Source organism: Pseudorca crassidens, chromosome 15, assembly GCF_039906515.1.
Source record: "Pseudorca crassidens isolate mPseCra1 chromosome 15, mPseCra1.hap1, whole genome shotgun sequence".
Taxonomy (NCBI): Eukaryota; Metazoa; Chordata; class Mammalia; order Artiodactyla; family Delphinidae; genus Pseudorca; species Pseudorca crassidens.
This window is the reverse complement of record NC_090310.1, coordinates 62449210-62475212: the sequence shown is the minus strand read 5'-3', so window position 1 is coordinate 62475212 and position 26003 is coordinate 62449210. Positions and strand designations below refer to the sequence as shown.

The window sequence follows — 26003 nt, the reverse complement described above, 5'->3', positions numbered from 1 at the left end:
GACTAACCCTGACACCCAAGTCAGCAGGCCAACCCAGTCTGCAGCCCGTGTAGATGGAAAAGCGGGAGGTGGAGACGCCTGGAAGAGCCCAAAAGAAGAGATCTGGGCGCTCAGACAGGACATCCTTCTGGTCTAGTTTATTGTGGGGGAATTTCTGAGGGTTGGCCAGAGCCCAAGGACAAGGAAGACTTTTTACAAAAAGACACGCACTGCATGAAAACCCCAATTTAGGCTTTGGCCCCATGGTCTGTCCATCACTTGCCCAGGGCAGAGAGGTCCGTGAAGTTGCGGCTGGGGAGATGCTCTGTACGTTGAGGGAGTGGACGGCCAAGGCCCACGATGTAGACTGCAAGCCACAGAGACTCTGCCTCTCCGTGGCCCTGGTGGAGGCTAGAATGCACCCCAGTGCCCCCCACCCAGAGAGTGGGTGGGTGGCCTCAGAGCACGGCCAGGTTGTGGCAGGACTTGGAGCGGGCCTTGAGTGCCCGGCGGCGGGCACTGCGGGCAGTTAAGCGTGCCAGGAAGTGTCGAGCCCGCTGGCCTAGGCTTGCCCGTCGTCGGGGGGCCGGTGGCTCCCGGCCTGCGCAGTTCCTGCGGCGCAAGCGCAGTTGGCGCACTACGCCTTCGAAGAGCTCCGCCACGTTGTGCTGCAGCGTGGCTGACGTCTCGATGAATTTGCAGTCGAACACCACAGCGCAGGCGCGGCCCTCTGATGGGGCGGGGTCAGTGAGCCAGGGCGGAGCCACAACCGGAAAAAGGAGATAAAGGTAGCAGGAGGTGTGTTCAATCTCAACCGGAAGCACGATTTTTCCTTTCCCCATACCTCGTGCTGCGTGCCAGGGGACTCAGGGATAAATCTGGCTTTGAGGAGTTAGTTCACAGGTTAGTGATCGACACTGATAGCAGAATGAGGCTGGGAAGACCGGGAGGTCCCACGGAAGGGTCTTGACTGCCAGGGAAGGGGTCTAATCTGTTCATCAGAATTGTCTGGGGGAGCATGTTAAAATGCAGGTCGCTGAGCCCACCCGCAGATATTCTGATTCGGTAGGTGAGGCCTGGGAACTAGCGATTCAACAAAATCTCCTGGGGATCATGTTGCAGAAGTTTGGGACGTCTGCTCATAAAGCATATGGTCTTCCGTCTCCAGGATGCCACTGGGCTGGATGCAGGGGCCTGGGTTCTAGTCCTCAGTGGCTGGTGACCCTGTAGAACTGGCCTCCCCACTCTGGGTCTCAGTTTCCATATTTTTTAGATTTCGCCCTGTGAGTAGGGCCATTTTTAGATCGTTATGGGTCCCACCTGATACACCAATTGTATTAAAATATTCCCCATCCCACTTTAAATACAATTTAAGTATAACTTTAAGCATTTTGGTTTGCAGTTGCTGGCTGACACAATATTATGTTTTGTACGCAAAGCTCTGTGAAATTTGAATTTATCATTTTCTCACTGTATTTTGGAGTCAATAATTGTCTTTTTCAGGTCTCAGATGTAAGCCCTTGGAAAGCTTACAGGCACTGAGCCTATCATGCCTGGTGAATAAAGTGTCTCAGACTAAGGGCATTGGGGCACATAGGGGAATTTTTAGGCAAAGAAGTGACAAGGTCAGCTCTGGTTCGGGAAAACTCTGGCAGCTGGTGAGGAGAACCGATTGAGTGGGGATAGAGAAGTACCGGGGTTGGCCCAGGCTAAAGTGGAGATGCCAGGATGGGGCAGAGGCTCTGGGCATGGGGACAGGAAGGGAATGTGGGGTTAAGGGAGGTGGACTGACAAGGTCTGGGGACTGGTCTGAGGGAATGAGAGAGGACGCAAGCCAAGAATGGTTTCTAGCTTTCAGGCTTAGGCAAGTAGATGCAGGATGGAGGTGGCTGGGGTGGGGGTGGTGGGGCACGAGTCACTGAGATCGAGGAGCACTGGAGGAGACGCAGTGACAACGGGGCTAAGAGAAAGGTGGAGGAGGAGGGTGGAGTGGAGGGCTCACCTTCCACGGAGACTTCCCGGCAGCGTGCCAGGTCCGCCTTGTTGCCCACCAGGATGATGGGCACGTGGTCCGCCTGATATGTGCGCCGCAGCTGAATGCGGAGCTCAGAGGCACTCTCGAAGCTGCCCCTGTCTGCGATGGAGTACACGATAACGTAGGCGCTGCCCACCTGCAGGCACGACTCCTGGCTCCAGCTTTCATCCTGTAGGGGAGGGAACCCAGGCCCATCCTCAGACGGTACCTAGGCCCTGGCTGAGAAAGGAGGGGCTGGGATGGTCTATGGGTGGGATGGGGCTGAGGTTGATACTTTGGACAGGTTGGGGGACAAATTCTGCCATATTTCCCTGTGTCACCCTGGAAGACCACCGATCTTCTCTGAGTCACAGTTTCTCTGCTTGAAAAATTGGGCTAATGACACTACCTCACTCCATTCTCTCATTCATTGGTTCCTTCTGTAGGCCGGGCACTGGAGACAAAAGATTTATTGGGTTCTGCTAAGGAGAGTTCTGGCTTTGCCTTTTCAGCGCCTTTGTCTGGTTTGAGGAGGGTTTGGTCTTGCCAGACAGTCCTTTTGGCTTTTTGCAGTCCAGAGTTAAGAAAAAAAAAGGAAGGGAGAGAAGTGGGGACAGGAGGCTGTCTTCCAGGGGAGGTTTTTTTCTGGATACTCTTGAAGAGAGAGTTGAAGGAGCAACTGTGGCGTGTAAGGGAAGGGGGTAGGAGAGGCAAGGGTCATTTTAAGAAGTGGAGTCCATTCAAGATGTTTGACAAGGAAAGGAAAGAACTGGAGTAATTTTGATATTGTTTTGGATGACGCTCTTTTGTCAGGGACAGCACTCCGAGACTGAACCACCTAGGTAATGGCTTTCTAAGTGTTTCTAAGTGTTTAAGGAGACACAGTACCTGCCCTCCAAAAGCTCATGATTAGGAAGGGATGCTATGAAAATGGAGAGATATAATGCGGTGTGATAAGTACCATTAAGAGAGGCATATGCAGGGACGTCCCTGGCGGTCCAGTGGTTAAGACTCGTGCTTCCAATGCAGGGGGTGCGGGTTCGATCCCTGGTCAGGGAACTAAGATCCCACATGCTGTGCAGCTCAGCCAAAAAAAAGAGAGCCATATGCAAGTGGCTGGAGGACCCATGGGGCTTGGGGCGGGGGTAGACCAGAAGAACTCAACTGGGCAGAGTGTGGGAGGGCTTCACAGTGGACTGGTGAGTGGGGTTAGAAAGAATGAGCGGCTGAGTAGTGGGGAAGAGAGTGGGCAGGAGTGGGAAATGCCGAGCGTGGTGGAAGTATTGTTTGTGAGCGGAAAAGAAGCCAGAAAAGTTTTCTGATAACCAAATAAGGTAGATAAATAGGAAAGCATCAGATCCATGGTCAACATCATTGTCAAAAGGGGTAAGTTCTGAACAGCTGTACTGATCCTTCCCCGGGGCCAAATAACCCTGAACTGAGTCAGACAGATGTGGGTTCTTATTCTGGGTTCTTAGCTGTGACTATGGACAGGTTCCTTCCTCCCTCGGAGTCTGTTTTCTCATTTGTAGAATGAGAGGGTGGGTCTTGACCATTCATTCATTCATTGCACAAATATTTATGGAAGATTTGCTATGTGTCAGCATCACAAAAGCTGGTTGGTACATGGATTGGTGGGTAAGAACCCCTTGGGGGTGTGATTAAAAATGCAGATTCCAGAACCCCACTTTTATAGGTTCTATTTCATTAGGTCTGGGGTGAGACTTGAGAATCTGATTTCTAATACTCTTCAGGTGACCCTGATGGTCAGCGAGGCTGGGGTACCACTGGATGAACCAAAGGCCCTCCCAGTTCTGTCAGATTTTGCCTCTCGGACATCAACATGGACCCTCTCTGTATGGACCCTCTTTGGGAACTGCCTTCACAGACACTGGCCAGGGAAACTGTAGGGAAATCAAGGGCCAGAGAAGAGAACACTTTCTCAAGGCCACCCAGCCAGCTGGGCACAGAATTCCAATTCCTGCCTTCTAGTCTGTCTCCCAAATGGGACTCCCAGTCTGATCACTCTTGTTAATTCACTGGACTCTGTCCCATAGGAGTCTCAACTGCATCCAAAAAGTAGACCCTCCTTCACCAGTCTGAGCTCCATGAGGCCAGGAGGCATGTCTGCCTTAGTCACTGATGGGTCTTCAGTGTCCTGGCCCATTATAAATATCCAGCCAGTGTTTCTTTCTTCTTCCTTCCTTTCTTTTTTTAAAAATAAAGCTTGGGTGTGAGCTGGCCACTGGATCCCCAAGGCCTTCCGCTGGCCCTAGGATGTGGGACCCTCAAGGCTGCCGCCCTCAGGCTGGCCCTGAGGCTGGCTGTGTGTGATGGGCCTGCAGGGACCTGACGTCAGACCCCCGGGCAGACTTTGCATATCTGGGTTTGGTCATGGTGCCCTCCCTTCACCCTGGCTGAGGTGGGGACCAGCCAGCCAGTGTTTCTTTATTTTCTTTTTGCAGTACACGGGCCTCTCACTGTTGGGGCCTCTCCCGTTGCGGAGCACAGGCTCCGGACGCGCAGGCTCAGCGGCCATGGCTCACGGGCCCAGCCGCTCCGCGGCATGTGGGATCTTTCCGGACCGGGGCACGAACCTGTGTCCCCTGCATCGGCAGGCGGACTCTCAACCACTGCGCCACCAGGGAAGCCCCAGCCAGTGTTTCTTAATAAACAAGTGAGTGAAGGAGTGGAACCTCAGATGGAGGTTCAGAAGGTGATGCTCCCAGTGGGGATGGTCCTAGTGCATAAGAGTGTAAGCTTTGGGCTATTATAAATCTGGGTTTGAATCCCACTTGCTATCTGAGAACTTGGGACACATAACCTCTCTGAGCTTTGATTTCCTCATTGGTAGGATGGAAATCAGAAATACACTCATTGTATAGTTTTTGTCTTGACCGAATGTCAAAATATATGTCTAGTGTTTAGCACAGGGGCTGACACTTAGGAAGAAGGTGCTCCATAAATGTCAGCTGCTCTTAGAGAACCATCATCATTATTATGATGCTCATTTGGACCTGGGTTTCCTTTTATGTTAGTTAAAAGGAATTGGTCTCATAGCTCCTTCATCCCTAAATTTGGGCCTATCTCTGGAGCTGTCAGCCATTCTTGTCAATCACCCAACATTGCCCTCCTAAGCCCCACCCTGTGGGCAGGGCCTCCCTGAGTGTTAGGGGAGGGGCCTACCCCCTAGAGAGATGGGATCCCAGGTGATTTTTAGATCCTTTTTGCTTAGTTGCATTTCTTCAAAGTTCTACAATGAGCATGTGTTACCTGTATAGCAAGAAAAAAGACTCAACAAGATAAACAAAGGTAAGAAAACTCAAGCAAGATAAGAAAAGCATAATGGGGACATGTCCCTGCCCAATGCTCTCTTCCTGCTTTGGAATGGGCTAGGGAAGGACATCTTTGGTGTCCTCTTTTTACTAGCTACGAAGTCATGATCGATAAGAATTATCATTATTTACAATTCTTCACTCACGTTCAGCATTTTTGCATGCTCCAAACTGTGCTTATCTCAGTGAAACTGCGTAAGAAGTTTAAAAAAACCAGCTGGTAAGGAAGGCAGGAATGATCCACCCATTTATTAGGTGAGAAAACTGAAGCTCAGAGCGGGTAAGTCAGGTGCACAAAGCCAACTGGTAAGACAAAGGAAGAGGGGGTTCAACCTCAGGCTAAATCTGGTGTTCCTTTTTCTGTACAATGTGGGTGGGTGGAATGGGATAAGGGTGCTCATGAGGGGAAGATTTGCAGGGGGAGAAGCACATCCTGGGATGGCTGTGAGGAGAGGATGAATGGAGTGAGAAAGGGGGGTCAGGGTCATGAGGTCCTCCTGGCTTTGGTTGGAAAGGCTGCTTAGGAGCTGCGGGTTTGGGGAGGTGCTGAGGATGGGCCCTGCCCTGTCCCTGCTCTGTAGTGTCCTAGAGGGGACAGGAGTCTGGTACTAGCCTCAGCATCCCTCCCCCCAGATCCTGCTTGTTGTGCCATACCAGTTTCTCAGCCTCCCAGGTGTCCACGACCAGCAGTGTGGTATCCTCTCCGTCCACCGTGAGGGTCCTCTCGTACACATCTTCTGCAACTGAGGAAAGACACGGATTTCAGGGAGGAGATGCAGGCCTGGGGAGGATGCAGGCCTCGCTAACCCCTCTTTCCGCCCCCTCCACTTCTCCTTGAAGTGCTCACCATATTTGTTAGATGTCTGTCTCTCCTGATAGGCCAAGAAACACCATGAGGAGCCCCTGTCCCACCAGCTGCCAGCATGGTACCTGGCACACAGTAGGTGCTGAGAAAGGTTTTGTTGGTTTGGTTGATTGAATGAGTGTGGGGCGGTGGGGTTAAATTTGGGCTGGGAATTCTCCCTGGCTTAGTGTATGGTTCAGGCAGGTCCCGTTATCCTCTCTGGAACTCTGTCTCCCTATCTGTCATACATACCGGTGTACGTGTGTACATATGGGTTCACGCTCTGAGCAGTCAGGGCTGGAGAAAGGGCGTGGTCAGAGTGTCCCTGCCTCCTCTCTGCCTTTAACCTGCCCTCTCCCCCCCCGCTCACCCTGGGTCCTCTCTGCCAGTCCTGCAGGGACTCATCTTCATTTCCTCTGTCCGGTCCCTGATCCCCATCATTCTGGGACCCCAGGCCCTCTCAGCTCACTGCACCTCTTGGGAATAAAGGAACCCAGGGCCCAACTTAAGAGTCTGGGAGTCTCCATTTTGGGTAGGACCTTAGTTCGGCTGCAGGTCATGGTGGGCATGGATGGTTGTGGGGCAGGGTCTGAGAGTTGGGAGGAAGTTCACCATTTCTTTCTACTTGGGACTTGTGGAACTCAGAATCGCTTCCCTTATGACATGAAAATGCATCACACACCTGTGAGAAATTAGCACAATTCTCATTCACTATTCAAGGAATTTCCCTCCTGTGGATCTCAGTGCAGGCTGTGCCCTGCACAACTCCGGGGGGTGATCATCACTTCATAGTCTGTGTGAAAGATGCCCCTCAGAGTTGAGCAGTGCATGAGTTGTACACCTGTTCTTGGCAGCGTTATGCCCCAGATAACAGGGATTTCACTCCATCGACCGCATCCCTTCCCAGCCCACAGGGTCCCTACCTCCCAGCTGTTCATGGAGATCCCGCTCTTGTTTTCCTGCAAAGAGGTTGGCCAGGCTGGTCTTCCCTACGCCAGGATCTCCAAGCAGTACCACACGGTAGAGGGCCTCCCAGGAGCCTTCAGAGTCGCTGGATTCAGAGGACCAACCACTGGGGGCAGATGAAGGTTGCCGGGTGGGGGTGTTGAGGGAGGCTGATTGGCCCAGTCGGGGATGCTGGGACTGTGTAGAAGGTGCTGTGCCCAGGAGGCCAGGCTGGTGGCCCCGGGTGGACAGGGGCAGTGGAGTACTGGCTCGGCGGCGCAGGGGGGTCTTTGCCTCTTGCTGAGTATTTAGTGTCATCCTTGGGAAGGGGGGTTTCCTTCTTTCCTTCGGCAGGAAGGGGGAGTGGGTGGTGAGCCAGGTGCTTTGAGCCCCTTCTCCTATGGAGTCCTGATGAGCTGCTGCGACGGCTTCCTCCAGAGCCGTCCTTCTAGTCCTTCTAGCAGTCCTTCCTTCCTTTGAGCTCAAATGGGAGGAGGAGGCGCCTCAGATCCTCCCTGTGGGGGCTTTCTGGCTTCAGGCCCAGAGAGAACCTGGGTCAGGCTGGGAGGGGTGAGTGCGTGTGAACACACACATGCATGCACACCCAGAGGCCATTTCCTATGCCTTGAGGATAACCCACTCCCCCATGATACACAGATAGGCAGAGGGGCAGCAGCCAGATAGGATGTCCACACAAGCACGCACACAGAGCTGCCCCAGCCATTCAGAACATGAGACCCACGTTCACGAAAGACACCCGAATTGCCCCCTTCTCTTCTTCCCCGCAGGTCTCTTCCCCACGGTTCGGTTCGGGGTTGGGAGGTACGGAGGAGGGTTGAGAGCCCCGGGGGGATTCACTTCCGCTGCCCGATCCCACGAGGGCTGAGGAAGAGGCAGGACGGGCAGCTTGGTCCTGCTAAAGGCTAGGGGGTCTGGGGGTTCCCTCCAGCTGAAACCTGAGAGCCCCGGTGCCATGGGAACAGCGTGTCCGGCCCGCCCCCTCCGTGAAAAATTCAGAAGCGGCTGGCACTACGGCCTCCAGCTGCTGTGGGGGCGCGGGGGCTTCGAGGCAGCCGGACCCCAGATTTGGTGACAGGAAGGGGTCCCGGCGGTGAGGCGGGTGGAGAGGAGACCTACAGGGCCCAGGAGGGCATGCCATTCCCGGAGTCCGAGCTTCCCCGGCCCGGGGGTCCTGGGTGTGAGTCCCCAGATCCCGGGAGGGTTCCCTGTCTCAGGGAACAGCCCTCCGGGCCCGAGATCCGGGGGCCCTCACTCCGGGACGCGGGTTCGAGGCCCCCCTCTTCCCTGCCTGTGCCGCAGAACCCCCCCGCCCCCCCCCCCCCCCCCCGTCGCCCCATACGGGCGCCTGGCGAACTCCGCACCAACTTGACTAAGTTGGTGGCGGGCTGCGCGGGCCTTTACCTCGGTGTGGGGAGGGGTCCACAGCTGCCGGGTGCACCAGGCTGTACCACTGCCTCGCAGCATTGCCCCTCAGGCCGGTCCCGCCCCAACGCCCGGGCCGGGGGAGGAGCCGCGACCCCGCCCCGTCCAGCCCCGCCCCATTAGGGCAGCCCCGGGGTCTCCGCCCCAAGGCCTTGGCCGCTGAATGACTTTTCGCAGAGCTCAGCTGACCCGCCACTTCAAGTACTTAGCCAGGGGTGGGGGGCGAGAGAGGGGAAGGATACGGGTTCTGAATTCCTGAGCCTGGATCCCCTCTGCATCTGCATCTATCCACTCCAGCAATGGGGCACACCAACTTTAGCGTTCACGAAAACCGCTTGAGGAACTTGTTAACTCTTCAGATTCCAGGTCCCACCCTGCAAGAGAGGCAGATTCAGCAGTCCTGGCAGAGAGGGTGGGGAATCTGCATTTTAAACAAGTGTCTAAGTGAGCCTGACCCAGAGTTCATAGACCCCACTTTGAGAAACTCTGCTTCGGATTGAGAATTAATTTTGGGAAGTGGCTTGAGGGGCGGAGGGAGCCCAGGAAGTCTGCGCTGACGGGTTCTGAATGTCTTGTTTTGGCAGCGGTCATTCATTCTTTCAGCAGATTCTAGGGTAAGCGCCCCTTATGCAGCTAGGGCTGTCCTGTGCCTGGAAGAATGGCTGTCCCCTACTTGATGAATACCTACTGGACTCCTGTGCTGTGCCTGGCATGGTTGAGCACTTTGCCTGGATTATTAGCTCATTTAATCCTGATACCACACTAAGAGGATGAGCAAACTGCGGCTTACCTGGGCTTGGCACTCAGGTCTTTGCCTATTGTCCCTTTCTATCACGGTCTGTGCTTCCCCTGCCACCGCCCCCTCCCCCCCCCCACCCCCCGCCCCCTCAAGTCTTCCTAGGCCTGTAGGAGGAGAAAAGAGACACTGTGAACTTGGTACAGAAGAGAAGTTGGCTGTAGGGAACTTGTGATTTTGGCCATCCATGGGTCTTTGAGCAAGGTGCTTCCTTTTAGGTCATGATGGACCGGGGCAGGCATGTATGTGGGCCCCACGGCGACCAGCCTGTACCTGTGGGTGGAGCTCATTGTCATGGCTGAGGGGGTCCAAGTGTCCAGCTCAGAGCAACTCCCACAGCAGCCTGGTAGACTAGCTCAGCCCCTGCAGGTCTTTGGGCAGATGCTAAACCCCCTCACGCCTGGTTTCCTTGTGTGGCTTGGCCCTCTAAGCTTTCCTTTGCCACCTGCAAGATGGGCTGTGAGCGGTGCAGCACTGTCTGGGAGTGAGACAACTCAATTGCTGTATGGCCTTAGGCAAGTCACCTCCCTTCTTTGGGTTTCAGTTTCTCTATTCAAAACTGAAATCTGAACAGTTTACATCCTTGCTACAAAACTTACAGTTGTCTACAATACAAAAGCCTGAACTTGGCATTCAAGACCCATTGTGCTCTGGCTCTGGTCCTCTACAAGGTCATTTCCAATCTCTTCCAACAAACTCCTTGCTCTAGCCAATACCCTACTCTTTCAGGCACATTCTGTTCCTTCTGCCTGAATACCCTCCCCGCTACTCATCTTCCAAGATGCAACTCAGATGCCTGTGTACCAGACACTGTTCTAAGCTCTGTACCCATATTATCTCAGTGGCCTCAAACTTTAGTGGTGCATTGGAATCACCTGGAGGGCTTGTTAAACCATAGCTTGCTGGGATCCACCCCCAGAACTTTTGATTCAGTGGGTTTGGATTGAGCTTGAGAATTTGCATTTCTAACAAGCCCCAGGTATTGCTGCTGCTTGCTAGTCTGGGTACCACACTTTGAGAACCATTGTATTATTTCCTTTAATCCTCTAAATGAGCTAGGTATCCATTACTTTCTGTGAGGTTTGCATTATTACTCTTCGCATTTTCTGAGTAAGCCTAAATACAGTTGGCCCTTGAACAACACAGGTTTGAAGTGTGCAGGTCCAGTTAGGTATTTTTTTCAGTAGAAAATACTGCAGTACTGCATGATCTGAGGTTGGTTGAATCTGCAGATGCAGGACCTCGGATATGAAGAACTGCAGATACAGAGGGCCAACTATAAGTTATAGGCGGATTGTTGACTGCCGTTGAGGGTTGGCGCCCCTAACCCCTGTGTTGTTCAAGGGTCAACTGTACATGCTTGTTTGAATGCGTCAGTGAGTTCCGGTTCCGTGTCTTCGGCATGGGAAGGGAACCTCCATGTATTTAGTCTTGCAAGGGAGGCTTGTCATCATTTCCATGACAACCTGGAGCTCAGAGAGGCTAAGTGACTTGTCCAAGGTATCATAGTGATTAGAGGGAGATGCTGGCATTGAACCAGGTCTCTCTGAAACCAAGGCTTTCCCCACCCTCTCAGGTGGGGAAGAGGTACAGTTTCTGACCCCAAGCATTGCTTCAGGACATTCTGTCCCCAGATTCAGAGCTCAGCAACCTCCAGACGGTATGGCTGATCGGTTCCCCACGTAGCTGGCTGAGATCCACTCTATCCTTGGGGCCACAGGGCCTCAGGCTCCCACTTAGGTCTCCTGCTGCCCACACTCCTGCCTTGATCTGCAGCCCAATAAAGGCTGGGCCATAGGCAGCAAGACTCGGTGTGCTTGGTTCCTCCTCTCTTGTGTTCTCCCCAGTGGCCCCCTGCCCCGCTCTAGAGCCCTGTGGCCATGACACAGCTGCTTCTGCTTTTTGTGGCTTTCCTGGTCCTGGTTCATGTGCCGCCAGGTAACATCACCTGTGTATGTGTGTGTGTGTGTGCGTGTGTGTGCGTGTGTGTGCGTGTGTATATGTGTATGTGTAGAAATGAAGGATAGGTTCTCAGCTTCTGGGGGACAGAGGAGGCCTAGACCAGCGTTTAAGTTCTGGCCTCACCACTGACTTGCTGGGCAGCTTAGAGTGAGTTGCTGAATCAGCCCATACCTCTGGTTCCTCATTTTTAAAATGGGATTCACTCAACAAATATTCATTATAAAGACATTTACTGTGTTCCAGGCACTATTACAATGTCTGGGGATCAAGCAGTGAAAGCAAACAAGGTTCTTGCTTTCATGGAGCTGATATTTTAGTCAGTAGAGACAGAAAATAACCAAATAAACATATAATATGTTAGAAATAAGTATTGGTACTATGAAGAATAAAAGCAAGACAAGACGCTAGTGTGTCAGGTGCATGTGGGGAGTGATGGAAGAGCTGATGGGGATGGTTGAAAAAGACCTCTGATACTTTTTTTTTTTTTGCGGTATGCGGGCCTCTCACTGTTGTGGCCTCTCCCGCTGCGGAGCACAGGCTCCGGACGCACAGGCTCAGCGGCCATGGCTCACGGGCCCAGCCACTCCGCGGCATGTGGGATCCTCCCGGACCAGGGCACGAACCCGTGTCCCCTGCATCGACAGGCGGACTCCCAACCACTGCGCCACCAGGGAAGCCCCTTGGGATCTCTTTTAATCCAGGGTGAGGCAGGGAAGCTTTTTCCCTCCATCTCCTACTCAGTCCCAGTTCTTCCGAGTTGCTGGGTCATATATCTAGAAATATCACTGTGACAGGCCTAAGTGGTCCTCCTCTCTCCTCACTTCCCACACCTGCCCTAATTGCATCACAGCACCCTGATCACTTATTTCAGGGCACTTACCGCAACTCTACTTACTGTATTTATTTGCTTGGGTTTTAACCCCCTTCTCTGTCAGGTGGAAGCTCCTTGAGGGCATGGACCATGGCCACCTTGTTCACTGTGATACTCCCAGTGCCCCATGTTTGCTGAATTAATAAATGAAGGAGGTGCCCCACACCATGCTATGACCAAAGACCCTTGGAGGGGATATTGACCCAAAGCCTCACCTTTTTCATGGCCCATGGTTGGGAATTTCTTCACTAAATCGTAACATTAAACAGGTCCCTATGTGTGCAATGCAGTTTGAATAGTGGTTACAAGTCTGGGCTCTGGAGCCAGATGGCCTGGATTTGAAGGCTGGCTCTGCTCCTTTAATGGCTGTGTGACCTTGGGCAAATTTGTTAATCTTCCCGTGCCTTGGTTTCCTTAACCCATATACTGGGATTATAATAAGACAAACTATAATCGAATACTGTTTTTATGAAAAGTGCTTAGAGTGTACTTGGGGTGTGGGTTAAGCTGAATGAGAAATTCATCTCTGATTTGTAACCAGTGGTTAAAATTATGATGTGTGGGTTAACCTCGACTGAGATCTGTGGTCTAAATTATAACTGATTGTATTATTTATGAGTAGTGTTCTAGCCTGTTACCTCTAGTCTAACCCTTGACCTGTGGTCATAGCTCTTGTTTTGTGGCCTAACTTATGACCTGAGGGCTGCTCTACGACCAGAGTCTATCTAACAAATGACTACAGAGCTAATTGGTAGCTTGTAGTCTAACTTGTGGTCAGTGGTCTAATCTGTGACCTTGATCTCTTGTTAAATCTGTGACCAGTGATATAACCTGCAACCCCTGGATGGCTCTGTGACCCGGCGTCTTCCCCTGCATAGGGAGAAGTGAATTCAAACGGTGCTGGAAGGGCCACGGGGCCTGCCGGCCTTACTGCACGAAGTACGAAACCTACGTGCACCTGTGCCCGGATGCCTCCCTGTGCTGTCTCCCCTATGGACTTATGCCTCTGGCCTCCAAGCCTGAAAATGTTTAGCTGGTTCTGGGGCTGACATCCTTGCTCTCCAGCAAAGCACAAGCTGCCAGCTGTCTCCTCTTGTCATTGCCTCGCCACCCCTGGGGCTGGGGTGAGGGGTGGGGGAGGTCCAGAATGTGGGAGAGATGGAGGGATGGTTGATGGAGGGAAGTGAGGTATCCGAGGAGAGTGGGCATTAATGACCATTGTAAATGGTTCCGGTCCAGGCTGTATCACTTTCACTCTATCTAACTCCGGAAAAATTACTCTACTTCCATAAGCCTTCCCAGTCTCCTCATCCGTAAAATGGGGATAATGATGATATCAGGAGATTAGGAGTTTATAGAAGGAATGCAAAAAGAAAGATAGAGTTAATAGTAATGATAACAAGTTAATAATGGTAATAATTAACTTAATAATGGTAATAACTTAATAATGGTAATAATTAGTAATAATAGAGTTAATAATAAGCCTCTGGTATTCAGAATGAGATGGTACATTCCGCTTGAAAGGCAGGGGCTGTTGAGAGTGAAAGGATTTTTCTGTGTTCATTTATCCTCTACGTTAGTATTTCAAGAGGCTGTCCAGGTAGGAAGGACCATGAGGATTTTATGAAAGTGAAGTTTTCACATATGCAGGGAGGGGTGACAGAGGAAAAGTCTGCTTCTCCCAGGACCAAGGAACTGGGAACAGCAAGGCAGGGAGAAAACATGAGCAGAGTCCGGGAAGTGGGTAGACAGACATGCATTCTAATTACCCCATATCAGGATTGTGTTTGGCTGAAAAAAATAGGAAACTCAACTTGTAGGGGCTTATGATTCTTACATCAAAAGAAATCTGGAGGTAGGCAGCAACCATGTTACCTCCAGATTCAGGGCAAACATCTGGGATCCTCTTGGGTAACAAACGGCTACCAAAACCTCAGGCATAACGTCCTTGTTTAAAGCAGGAAGTGGGGGAGGGTTGGCATGGGCTAGTTTCTCACTTGCACCAGGAAAGCAAAAACTTTCCCTGGAATCCCCCCCAGCAGACTTCTGCTTACTTCTCATGGGCCAGAGCTGTGTCACATGGCTACTCCTGCTGTAAGGGGAGGCTGGGAAAGAAATTATCCAGCTGTTTTAGCCTCTATAGTAAACTTGAGCTTGGGAGAAAGGGAGTTGGAGAAGGCCCTCGGTGTTTGCCCACCTTCTCTCTGGGACTGAGCCCGGAAAGGGGCAGGCACATTGCATAAGTTGAGGGGAAGGCCAAGGGCAGAAGGGCTCTTGTCCACTGTCCTTTGAGAGTTTTTGGAGAAGGTCAGGGTAGCCTTGGAATAGGAGAATGGACCTTGCATGGCCAGGCTAAGAGAGGAGTGGTGAGTTTCAAAGTACTTAACCTCAGAAGGGATGCTGAGCCTGAGGCTGGAGCACAGTCTTGGAGGCTGCCTGCTGTGCCAGGTGTTAACTCCTTAGTTTCTGATATGAGAGGGATCTGGGGATCCCTAGGTCAGACAGAAGCAGCTGGAGTGGAGGAGGAGACACCCAAGGGCTTGGGGCAGCACCTTCTACCAACCAGGAGGGAAGCACTGCATTATTTAATAACAAAGCATCCCACCGGAATATCAGTCCTGCCTCCGTACCTTCCTTAGTTTCTGGGTGGCCTAGACATTGAACTGATTGCCAGTGGGCCTGTTTTAGGACCCAATGTGGTGGGGGCGAGGTGGGCTTGATGTTTAGAGCCTAGAAAGAGGATAAGAACCCCAGACAAGGCCACAGAATCACAGGGAGCTGACATGAAGTGACGTGTCAGTCTCCTGTCCCACTAGGCCTCAGTGAGTCTGAGGGATGCCAAGACCAGTTCACCAGCGACTTGACCTTAGCTGGAAGCAGTGGGTGTTCTCAGTGACAGACTCAAACTACCCAGACTCCAGCAGATGCCAGCCAGCACTGGACCATCGCACCTCCTCATTTCCGGCCACCACAATTGGGAGGAGCAGGGAGAGGAGAGGAGGAATCCGAAACCCTGAGCAATTTTACCGAATAGATTAAGTCCCTCAGAACTCAGGAAACCTCAAGAGACTATTTAAATTGTTGAATTAAGCTGGATTGAACTAAATTTAGTTCTGTACTCAGACCCCTTCCCCCTCAGTTGTTTTACAAAGAATAAAGAAGCTGAGTTTTCTTTGTATACTCCCAGATGTAGTGCAAGGGAGTTTGTGACCTTCATGCGGTGGAGATGGTAATGATTTCTAGGAGTGAGGAGTCAGACAGACTCAAGTTCATACTCGGACATGTACAGGCCACAGGCCGTGTGATTGGGGCAAGTCACTTCCCCTGTCTGATGCCAGGATCCTGCTCTTCAAAATGGGCGTAATGACAGGTCTTTGCGGGGTAGCTGTGGGGTCAGATGGGAGCATCTGGCACATTATAAGTGCTCAGCAAGTGAAAGCTTCTGCAATCGCTATCACTTCTATGGAGCGAGAGGCCTGCCACTGGCCTTCTGCATGGAATTTCAGACCTACTGAAAATCTGCAAGAATAGCGCAACGAATTCCTGTAGACCTTTCACGCAGTTTTTCCAAATACGAATATTTTACCACTATAACCTTCTCATTTCCTCCCCATATATATATACATATATATACATACATATATAATTATATGCAAATATAGTTTCATATATATATGAATACATATATATACATATGCACACATACATATGTAATTATACATGAATATAGTTTCATATATATATATATATATATATATATATATATATATATATATATATATATATGGCAGATATGATACCCTTTTATACCTAAATAGCTCAGTGGATTTTTCCTAAAAACCAAAGGCATTTTCTTATATAACCACAGTACAATTATAAAAATCAGGACATTAACACTGACAAATTTCTATTGTCTGATCTTTAGATTAGCTGCAGAAAATCCCTGGATCACATATTCCATTTAGTTGTCATGTTTCCTTGATCTCTTTTAATCTGGAATAGTTCTTTAGTCTTTCATGACATTGATGGTTTTGAGGCATCCAGGCCAGTGGCTTTGTGAAATGTCCCTCAGTTTGAGTTTGTCTGATGTTTCCTCATGATTGGCTCTAGCTTTGGCATTTTTGGTGGGAATTCTACAGAAGTGATGCTGAGTTTCTCTCAGTCACGTCAGAGGCAGCCATTGTCCTTCTGAAGGTTGAAAGAAGACAAAACAGATGAGATAGTTTTCTGAAGATTACACATTTGCAGGGCTATTTCCCACCCAGTATCCTAATAGACCCTCATCTAAGCCTATGGCCAACCTTCTAAATCCTAAGAATACACCTAAGAAGCCAAGGGAAACAAGGCAATTCTAGGGTGGAAGATTCCTCAAGATAATTTACAGATGAGGCTCCCAAGACCAGAGAGGGAAAGTAACTTGTCTAAAGCCACAGAGCTCCCAAGGCACAGAGCTAGGACTTGGACTTAAAGCTTTGGACCTCAAGTCAAGACCAGTTCTGACACAAAAGACCCTGAATAGACAAAGCAATCTTGAGAAAGAAAAACGGAGCTGGAGGAATCAGGCTCTCCTGACTTCAACCTATACTACAAAGCTATAGTAATCAAGACAGTATGGTACTGGCACAAAAACAGAAATATAGATCAATGGAACAGGATAGAAAGCCCAGAGATAAACCCACGCACATATGGTCACCTTATCTTTGATAAAGGAGGCAAGAATATACAATGGAGAAAAGACAGCCTCTTCAATAAGTGGTTCTGGGAAAACTGGACAGCCACGTGTAAAAGAATGAAATTAGAACACTTCCTAATACCATACACAAAAATAAGCTCAAAATGGATTAAAGACCTAAATGTAAGGCCAGGCACTATAAAACTCTTAGAGGAAAACATAGGCAGAACACTCTATGACATAAATCACAGCAAGATCTTTTTTGACCCACCTCCTAGGGGATGGAAATAAAAACAAAAATAAACAAATGGGACCTAATGAAACTTCAAAGCTTTTGCACAGCAAAGGAAAACATAAACAAGACGAAAAGACAACCCTCAGAATGGGAGAAAATATTTGCAAATGAAGCAACTGACAAAGATTTATCTCCAAAATTTACAAGCAGCTCATGCAGCTCAATATCAAAAAAACAAATAACCCAATCCAAAAATGGGCAGAAGACCTAAATAGACATTTCTCCAAAGAAGATATACAGATTGCCAACAAACACATGAAAGAATGCTCAACATCATTAATCATTAGAGAAATGAAAATCAAAACTACAATGGGATATCATCTCACACCAGTCAGAATGGCCATCATCAAAAAACCTACAAACAATAAACACTGGGAAGGTGTGGTGAAAAGGGAACCCTCTTGCACTGTTGGTGGGAATGTAAATTGATACAGCCACTATGGAGAACAGTATGGAGGTTCCTTAAAAAACTACAAATAGAACTACCATACGACCCAGCAATCCCACTACTGGGCATATACCCTGAGAAAACCACAATTCAAAAAGAGTCATGTACCACAGTGTTCATTGCAGCTCTATTTACAATAACCAGGACATGGAAGCAACCTAAGTGTCCATCGACAGATGAATGGATAAAGAAGATGTGGCACATATATACAATGGAATATTACTCAGCCATAAAAAGAAACGAAATTGAGTTATTTGTAGTGAGGTGGATGGGCCTAGAGTCTGTCATACAAAGTGAAGTAACTCAGAAAGGGAAAAACAAATACCGTATGCTAACACATATACATGGAATCTTAAAAAAAAAATGGTCATGAAGAATCTAGGGGTAAGACGGGAATAAAGATGCAGACCTACTAGAGAATGGTCTTGAGGACACGGGGAGGGGGAAGGGTAAGCTGGGACAAAGTGAGAGAGTGGCATGGACATATATACACTACCAAATGTAAAATAGCTAGCTAGTGGGAAGCAGCCGCATAGCACAGGGAGATCAGCTCAGTGCTTTGTGACCACCTAGAGGGGGTGGGATAGGGAGGGTGGGAGGGAGGGAGACACAAGAGGGAAGAGATATGGGGATATATATATATGTATAGCTGATTCACTTTGTTATAAAGCAGAAACTAACACACCATTATAAAGCAATTATACTCCAATAAAGATGTTAAAAAAAAAAAAAAGAAAGAAGACTAGTTCTGAAGTAGAACAAGAGCCACCCATTGGTAGGACAGGCCAGAGTAAAGGGGAAGCTTTGGGAGGAAGGGAGCTCCATGGCACTGGAGATGTGCAAGGTGAGCCAAGTGGATGGGGGATGCCAGAGAGGAATTTTTGCTCTGTATAGGTGCTTAGAAGTACTACTCAGAGCATAGACATTCCCCAGAGAATCACTGAATGGCTGAGCTAATGATAATAGATCAGTTTAGTAAGTACCAACAGCTTTACTTACATCATCTCACTTAATTCTCACAGTCGTAGGATATTATTATCCCCTCTTTTTCTATAAGGCAACTGAAGCTCTTAGTTAAGCAAGTTGCCCAGGTTGTACACCCAGTAAGTGGTGGAGCTGTCACTCCACCCTGGTCCTCTGGACTTGTTTTTGTCTTCCATGCTCATCCTTTTTGTACTTTTTTTTTTTGCGGTACACGGGCCTCTCACTGCTGTGGCCTCTCCCGTTGCGGAACACAGGCTCCAGACGCGCAGGCTCAGCGGCCATGGCTCACGGGCCCAGCCGCTCCGCGGCATGTGGGATCTTCCTGGACCGGGGCACAAACCCGCATCCCCTGCATCAGCAGGCGGACTCTCAACCACTGCGCCACCAGGGACGCCATTTTTGTACTTTTAAAATAACATTTTTCTTCTAATTGTAGAAGTAATACATGTTCAATGGAGAAAATTTAGAAAACAGAGAAGCACAAATAAGAAGGCAAAAGTTGTCAGTATTTTTGCTATACATAAATACCCACAAATAAAAAAATACATAAAATGTGATTTACAAATAAAATGGAATCAAGCTGTACATTTTTTTGTCTTCGTTTTTTTTTTTAGTTGCCAGCGTATCATGAACATTTTCTTTATGTGCTTAGTCTTCCAAAACAAGATTTTTAGCGCTAAAATGCCTCCTGAAAATTTTTTTAAATTTCCAATTTTTGTAACTTGAGTAATATGCTTAGAACACATTATGGGAAAATAAAACATAGATGAGCTTCAAAATATTCACCACTTTTTCATAATCCCTGTTAGCTTTCGTTACATATTTTGTCAGAATGGATATATACATTTTTATATAACTTTAAAAATGTTATATGTATATTTTAAACAGTTACAATATATGTGTATATATAGTGCTCATATATAAAATATGTAATATTCATATATATGTGTATTTTCACATGCTTCAGAGTTTCTTCAGTTAGAATAGAGGTTAGAGGAGTTTCTCATCCTGCAGATCAGCTGGATCCCTCTGGGCTTACAAGAAAGGAAAAGAACAAATTTCCAATGATCGATAGCGTAGGAGGTTCAGGGTGGGTTTTTGTGACTCCCCACCCCCTTCCCCACCTGGGTTCTTGATGGCAGAGTGTTGAGTGGAATTTTTTATTGTGCCAGAGCTACATTTAAGTCTGAGAGCCAGGTGACAATCACATATGGCCCAAATTACTCTTGAAAATGGTTCAGGAAGTTGCCTTTCCGGAGACTGACATAGAGAGCTTTCCTCCATCAATGGAGCACATTGTGTTTCTCTGGTGATAACACCAAAGGAAGTAATAGTTTATGTTTAGGGGCCATTTTTATGAAAGATAAATATCTCTGTGCAGTGGAATCACACAATGAAGTGTGATGTCTTCATTGACAGGTACCTTCTTTGTGTAGGGATTGAGACAATTCCCTTCTCCCACTCATGCAGCCACTGGCTCAAGGAGGGATTCTCCTGGTTTATTTGGACTGCTATTGTTCATATTTGCACAACATTTATCTGACAAAGGACTCATTTCCAGAATATTAAAGAATGCCTACAAATCTGTAAGAAAAAGGCAATCTAATAATGGAGTGGCCAATATTTGACATTTTACAAAAGAAGATATACAAATGGCCAATAAGCCCATGAAAAGATACTCAAAATCAGTAGGCATCAGGGAAATGAAAATTAAATTCACAATGGGATGCCATTACATACCACCAGAATGATTAATGTAAAAAAGACTGACCATAGAGAGTGTCGGTGAGGATACGGAGCAACTGGAATGCTAATATATTGCTGATGGGAATGTAACATGGACAACCACTTTGGAAAAATAGTTTCAGAGTTACTGACAAGAATAGAAATATGTATATACAAAGACTTCCCTAATGTTTGTAGTCGTTATATTTATAATATCCCATAACTGGAAATAACCCAAATAGATTGTATTTATTTATAATATCTCATAACTGGAAACAACACATGAATAGATAAATTGAGTTACATCCATATGGTACGATAACAGTAAACAACAATAACAATACACTGAAACATACAACATGAATTAATCTCAAAAAACATTATGCTAAGCAAAAGAAGCCAGATACAAAGGTGTACATACTGAATGATTCCATTTATGTGAATATTTGAAAATCTCCCAAGTGCCCATCAACAAATGATTGGATTAGGAAGATATGATATATATCAATGGATTATTACTCAGCCATGAAAAAGAACGAAATACTGCCATTTGCAGCAACATGGGTGGACCTAGAGAATATCATGCTTAGTGAAATAAGTCAGACAGAGAAAAACAAAGATTATATGATATCACTTACATGTGGAATCTAAAAATTAATACAAATGGATGTACATACTAAACAGAAACAGACTCACAGACATAGAAAACAAGCTTGTGATTACCCAAGGGGAGAGGGAAGGGGGAGGAACAAATTAGGGGTACCATATTTAAAATAGATAAGCAGGCTTCCCTGGTGGCGCAGTGGTTGGGAGTCCGCCTGCCAATGCAGGGGACGCGGGGTTCGTGCCCCGGTCCGGGAAGATCCCACATGCCGCGGAGCGGCTGGGCCCGTGAGCCATGGCCGCTGGGCCTGCGCATCCGGAGACTGTGCTCTGCAACGGGAGAGGCCACAGAGGTGAGAGGCCCGGGTACCCAAAAAAAAAAAAAAAAAGATAAGCAACAAGGACTTACTGTATAGCACATGGAATTATATCCATTATCTTGTAACAACCTATAACAGAATTTAATCTGCAAAAATACTGAATCACTATGCTGTACACATGAAACTAACACAATATTGTAATCAATTATACTTCAATTAAAAAAGAATCCTGCTTGAAGGGTCAGGTAGACAAAGGAAAAAAAAGAAGGCAAAATTAATTTGATTTAAAAAGTAAGAAAATATCAGTAAGTTGAATAAAAAATCAAAACCCCCCTTGTCTCGTTCTCTCTCTCTGAGCACGCGTAGTTGAATTTGGGTAAGTTATCTTGTTTATGATGCAGCTCCATTTGTCTCAAAAGAATAGACGATTCTGGGAGAGAGGACTGTTAATGGCCAGATTCTCAAAGGGGAGATACTGCCCTCTAGGGGTTACTTTGGGAATTTTCCGGGGGCAATTTTTGATCATCCAAATTAATGGACCCCCTACTGGAATTTGTAGATTGGGGACCCGGGAAGCCAAACGGAGGGGGAAGGGTAAGCTGTGACAAAGTGAGAGAGTGGCATGGACATATATACACTACCAAACGTAAAATAGATAGCTAGTGAGAAGCAGCCGCATAGCACAGGGAGATCAGCTCGGTGGTTTGTGACCACCTAGAGGGGTGGGATAGGGAGGGTGGGAGGGAGGGAGACGCAAGAGGGAAGAGATATGGGAACATATGTATATGTATAACTGATTCACTTTGTTATAAAGCAGAAACTAACACACCATTGTAAAGCAATTATACTCCAATAAAGATGTTAAAAAAAAACAAAAACAAACGGCATGCAACATGCGTGACTGTCCTGGAAAATGAAGTATTGATCCATTTCCTCCCCCAAATTCAAATGTCCTGTTAGATATTTATGTAGGTGAGAGCCCATTTGTAATTCTCTGAGCCCAGAATCTAAGGCTGTTTTGCAAGTATTTTTTGCACATTGAATTTTCCTGGAATGACATTACGGTGTAAATCAAGGAACAATTGTATTTTGTTTTGGTTAGAACTTTACTGTTTTGGAAAGCTGTTCACCGCTTTGGAAAGTCAGGACACAGCAAGCACTTTAGGTTGTATTTGAATTTGCACACATAACACACCCATTGGGGCCTGCATTTGTGGGGTTTTTTTTTGGGTTTTTTTTGTTTGTTTGTTTTGGGTTTTTTTGCGGTACGCGGGCCTCTCACTGGTATGACCTCTCCCGTTGCGGAGCACAGGCTCCGGACGCGCAGGCTCAGCGGCCATGGCTCACGGGCCCAGCCGCTCCGCGGCACGTGGGATCTTCCCGGACCAGGGCACGAACCCGTGTCCCCTGCATCGGCAGGCGGACTCTCAACCACTGCGGCACCAGGGAAGCCCTCTCCTTTTATATTATAGTTTATTTTTCTTGAAATTTTGTGAGTAGATAGGTTACAATATTTATGAATTTTATTTTTTAGGATAGAAAATATTTATTATATACAGGAGCACTGGGTTGAATAGGAGTGAATGTCAAGCTCTTACTTAGTGGGATTTCATGAGGGGGATGAAGAGAGGGGCCATCCCCTTCCTCAGAATTCCATCAAGAATCCCTTGTTTCATTGATGTTCATTTCTCTCTAAGCATAGGGACTCACTGTTTCATGGGGAGAGGAGCAGACATACGTATTCCTCCCTATAGAAGTCATTGTAAGGATACAGGGAAGTGTGAAGATATGGGACACTGTGCACGTGCCGGCCATTTATACTCTTCTCTGCTCACAGCCTTGGCTGAAGTGCCAGTCACATGTATAACACAAGGTCCCCTTCCCCTTGCTCCAGACACAGTTGATTGGACACGAGATGTGCAAGCCAAGCTAATCCCATAGGCTGGCCAGTGACCTATGAGATGGGTTGGTACAAAATGATTAACTGGATCAATCAGATTCTCTGTCACAAGAATTTTAATTGGGAAATACAGAGAATAAAGCAGTTTATAAATGGAGTTGAAGCTGAAAAGGTGCCTTGGGAAAAGTCAAGACTGAAGAGTAGGGCGGGTAGTGGGAGGAGGGATGACGTAAAGCATATATGAGGAAGCAGACACTGTGAGTAAATACAAGTGATTGGAGGGAAGACAGACAGTTCTCTACTTTAAAACATAAACTTGTTCCTGAACTTGTCTTTTAAATCCAGATATCAAAGTATTGTGTGACCTACCACACTGCCTGCCTCACAGATCTCATTTTGTATCTCTCTTCCCTTGTACACCTTTAGCCACACAGCCATTCTTTCAGTTTCTGGAACACGCCACCCTTCCCTCAATGGCCTGAGCACATGCTGCTCTACCTGAAATACTCTTCTGCAAATCCCCTCCCAACTCTTTGCAAGCACGATTTCTCATCCTACAGATCACAGGTGAAATGCCACCTCCTCAGAGAGGGTTACACTCGTTACTCATGGAGATCCACCTCCCTCACGACCTCCCTCCCTTATTCTCAATCACTATACTCTTCATAGCCTTTACCACCATATGTAATTTGAATTTATTTCTTGTCTCATGTCTTTTTCTCCCACAGGTTGTAGACTCCATGATGGCAAAGACCATGTTTGTCTTATTTACCAACGTGGTGCATGGCAAATTGTGGGTCATCAATAAATATCTGTTATATGATTAAATGAACAAATGAGTATATGTTTTATGGAGATCATGGTTCAGTAGATCTAAGACATGGTTAAAAAAATCCTGTTTCCCAACATTTTAGATGTAATTTTCAATGATATATTTCAGCATTATGTACATGTTCATTAATTTTGCTTCACTTTTTCCTAATTTGAACCTACAGTCCAATGAACATCTGGTTGAGGCTAAGGACCCCTGAGTTTGGCATGCCTAATGATTTCCATTGTCCCAGTTGTATTAAGATTATGATTCCAATCTTTCATATCACTAGCATTAGCACTCTATTTTTTCTGTTTTCCATTAATTCAACCAATATTTATCGAATACCTACTATGTGCCAGGCATTATTCTAGCTACTGAGGATTCAGCAGTGGACAAAACAGACAAATTTCTGCTCTTATGGGGAAAATCCCTTACTGATTTGCCTCAATAGAGAATCATGGCTTCTCCCTTAAATTCACAAACCAAGAGGCCCTTGGCCGAAGTGGAGACTGGTCCCTTAGAGGAAGGAAGGACTCTGTAACAATGCTACAAGTATACACTGAAAATCTTCCTTCAGACTAAAGCACCTGTGGCCATCTACCAGGGTGATTTTATACCTTGGAAAGGCAGTGCTGTTTCTGAGTTGACACTAATAACTAGGGACCCAAAATGTCACGTGTCAAAATTGGAGGATGTATGGAGGTCAGATGATACATACATTTTTGGACCAAGAATATCTCACAATTGAACCATTGAATGCCCCTGAACCCTTCGGTGAGTCCACTCCTTTTCTGAATGCATAATTAGAACAGACATATTTTGTAGTTGGCAGAATTTCACATTGGCTCCCTGACCTATGGAGTGAGGGCTACTATTGTAGAAATGGACAAGTGGAAGCCACTGAAACTTTCCCTACATACTATAGTAGAGAACCAACAGCAATATTGTTTCCCTGCGGAATTGCAGAGATTAGAGCCACCATCAAACACTTGAAGATGCAAGGGTATTGATTCTTATCACATTCACATTTTGTTTTTCCCATTTGCCCTGTGCAGTAGGTAGATGGAGCTCAGAAAATGACTGTGAAACATATCTATATATCTGTCTATATCTAGATATCTAGATCTATCTATCTATCTATCTATCATCTACCTGTCTATCATTTATCTATCTATCTAAACAAAAAATGATTTATTTGCAACATAGCTCAGTCCTCATCACTTCAATACAGCACAGGAGTAGAAAAGAGTCACACTGCAAGGATGATAGTTAACTAATTCAGATGGCAACTCTGCAGAGACAGAAGTGGTAAATACCCGGACTTCAGTCTCTCCTCCAAAAATCTTGCTGACATCACCCCACTCCTTAAACCAAATGGGAGGCCAGAGGCAGGAGATCCTATTCATGCAGTCCTTCCAGGGGGTCAGACAGCTGGGTGGAGAAAGGTGGGGAATGGAACTGGAAGAACTGGAGGGCAGAGGGAAGGGTCTCCCGGCCTTAGGAGTTGTGGCCCCTTCCTGTAGTTACTAACACCTGGATAACTTCAACTTCATTTTTGGCTTCAAGTGTTCCAACAAATGTGTGACCGATTTCCTGTATTAAATCCCTTTTTTGGAAATACCTACTCTGTTTTTTGTTTTCCTGACTGTACCCTATCTTTAGGTAAAATAAAATATTTATTTTAATGCTCGGATCTTTGACAGATAACCGTAACGTATATTCAGTGTACGTTTATCACATTCTCATGGGGGGTAATAAACACAATAAAGAAAAAAATATGGTAGCTACTGACACATACTGTGGAGAAATTCAAGCCCAAAAGAAGCAAGGGAGAGCAGTTTTTGAAGAAAAATTTAAAATAAGGTATTTAGGAGAAGGCTGCAGTGAGAAGGTGATATTTGAACAGAGACCCAAAAGATGTCAGAAAGAGTCATTCAGAGGATTGGGGATGAGAGTGCCAGTGAGAGGGAACAGCAACTGCAAAGGCTGTGAGTTGGTGAAATGGAGCAGGACCATATGGTCCTTGCCCCCCATGTCCTCAACCTGTCTTTTG

At 47.3% G+C, this 26003-nt stretch overlaps 2 protein-coding genes and 1 long non-coding RNA gene across 4 annotated transcripts in view; 2 read left to right on the top strand and 1 right to left on the bottom strand.

Annotated features, from left to right (window-relative positions):
- Positions 1-26003, top strand: part of LOC137207672 (uncharacterized) — a 75278-nt gene that overhangs the window by 25955 nt on the left and 23320 nt on the right. Inside the window, exon 2 of the long non-coding RNA XR_010935204.1 lies at positions 4459-4670. This is a non-coding gene — a long non-coding RNA (uncharacterized lncRNA). The remainder of the gene's footprint in view (positions 1-4458; positions 4671-26003) is intronic.
- Positions 123-8636, bottom strand: REM1 (RRAD and GEM like GTPase 1). 2 transcript variants are annotated; one of them, XM_067707756.1, is made up of 5 exons: positions 8540-8636; positions 7096-7678; positions 5983-6071; positions 1982-2183; positions 123-709 (listed from the first exon to the last, which is right to left on the bottom strand). In XM_067707756.1, the coding sequence occupies exons 2-5, from the start codon at positions 7433-7435 to the stop codon at positions 438-440; spliced, it is 903 nt and encodes a 300-aa protein (XP_067563857.1). In that variant the 5' UTR covers positions 7436-7678; positions 8540-8636; the 3' UTR covers positions 123-437. The 2 variants fall into 2 exon arrangements, with proteins under 2 accessions (XP_067563857.1, XP_067563858.1); XM_067707757.1 differs by having other exon boundaries at positions 7096-7649; positions 8540-8629.
- DEFB124 (defensin beta 124) lies at positions 11237-13222 on the top strand. Its single transcript, XM_067705201.1, has 2 exons — positions 11237-11294; positions 13068-13222. The coding sequence occupies exons 1-2, from the start codon at positions 11237-11239 to the stop codon at positions 13220-13222; spliced, it is 213 nt and encodes a 70-aa protein (XP_067561302.1).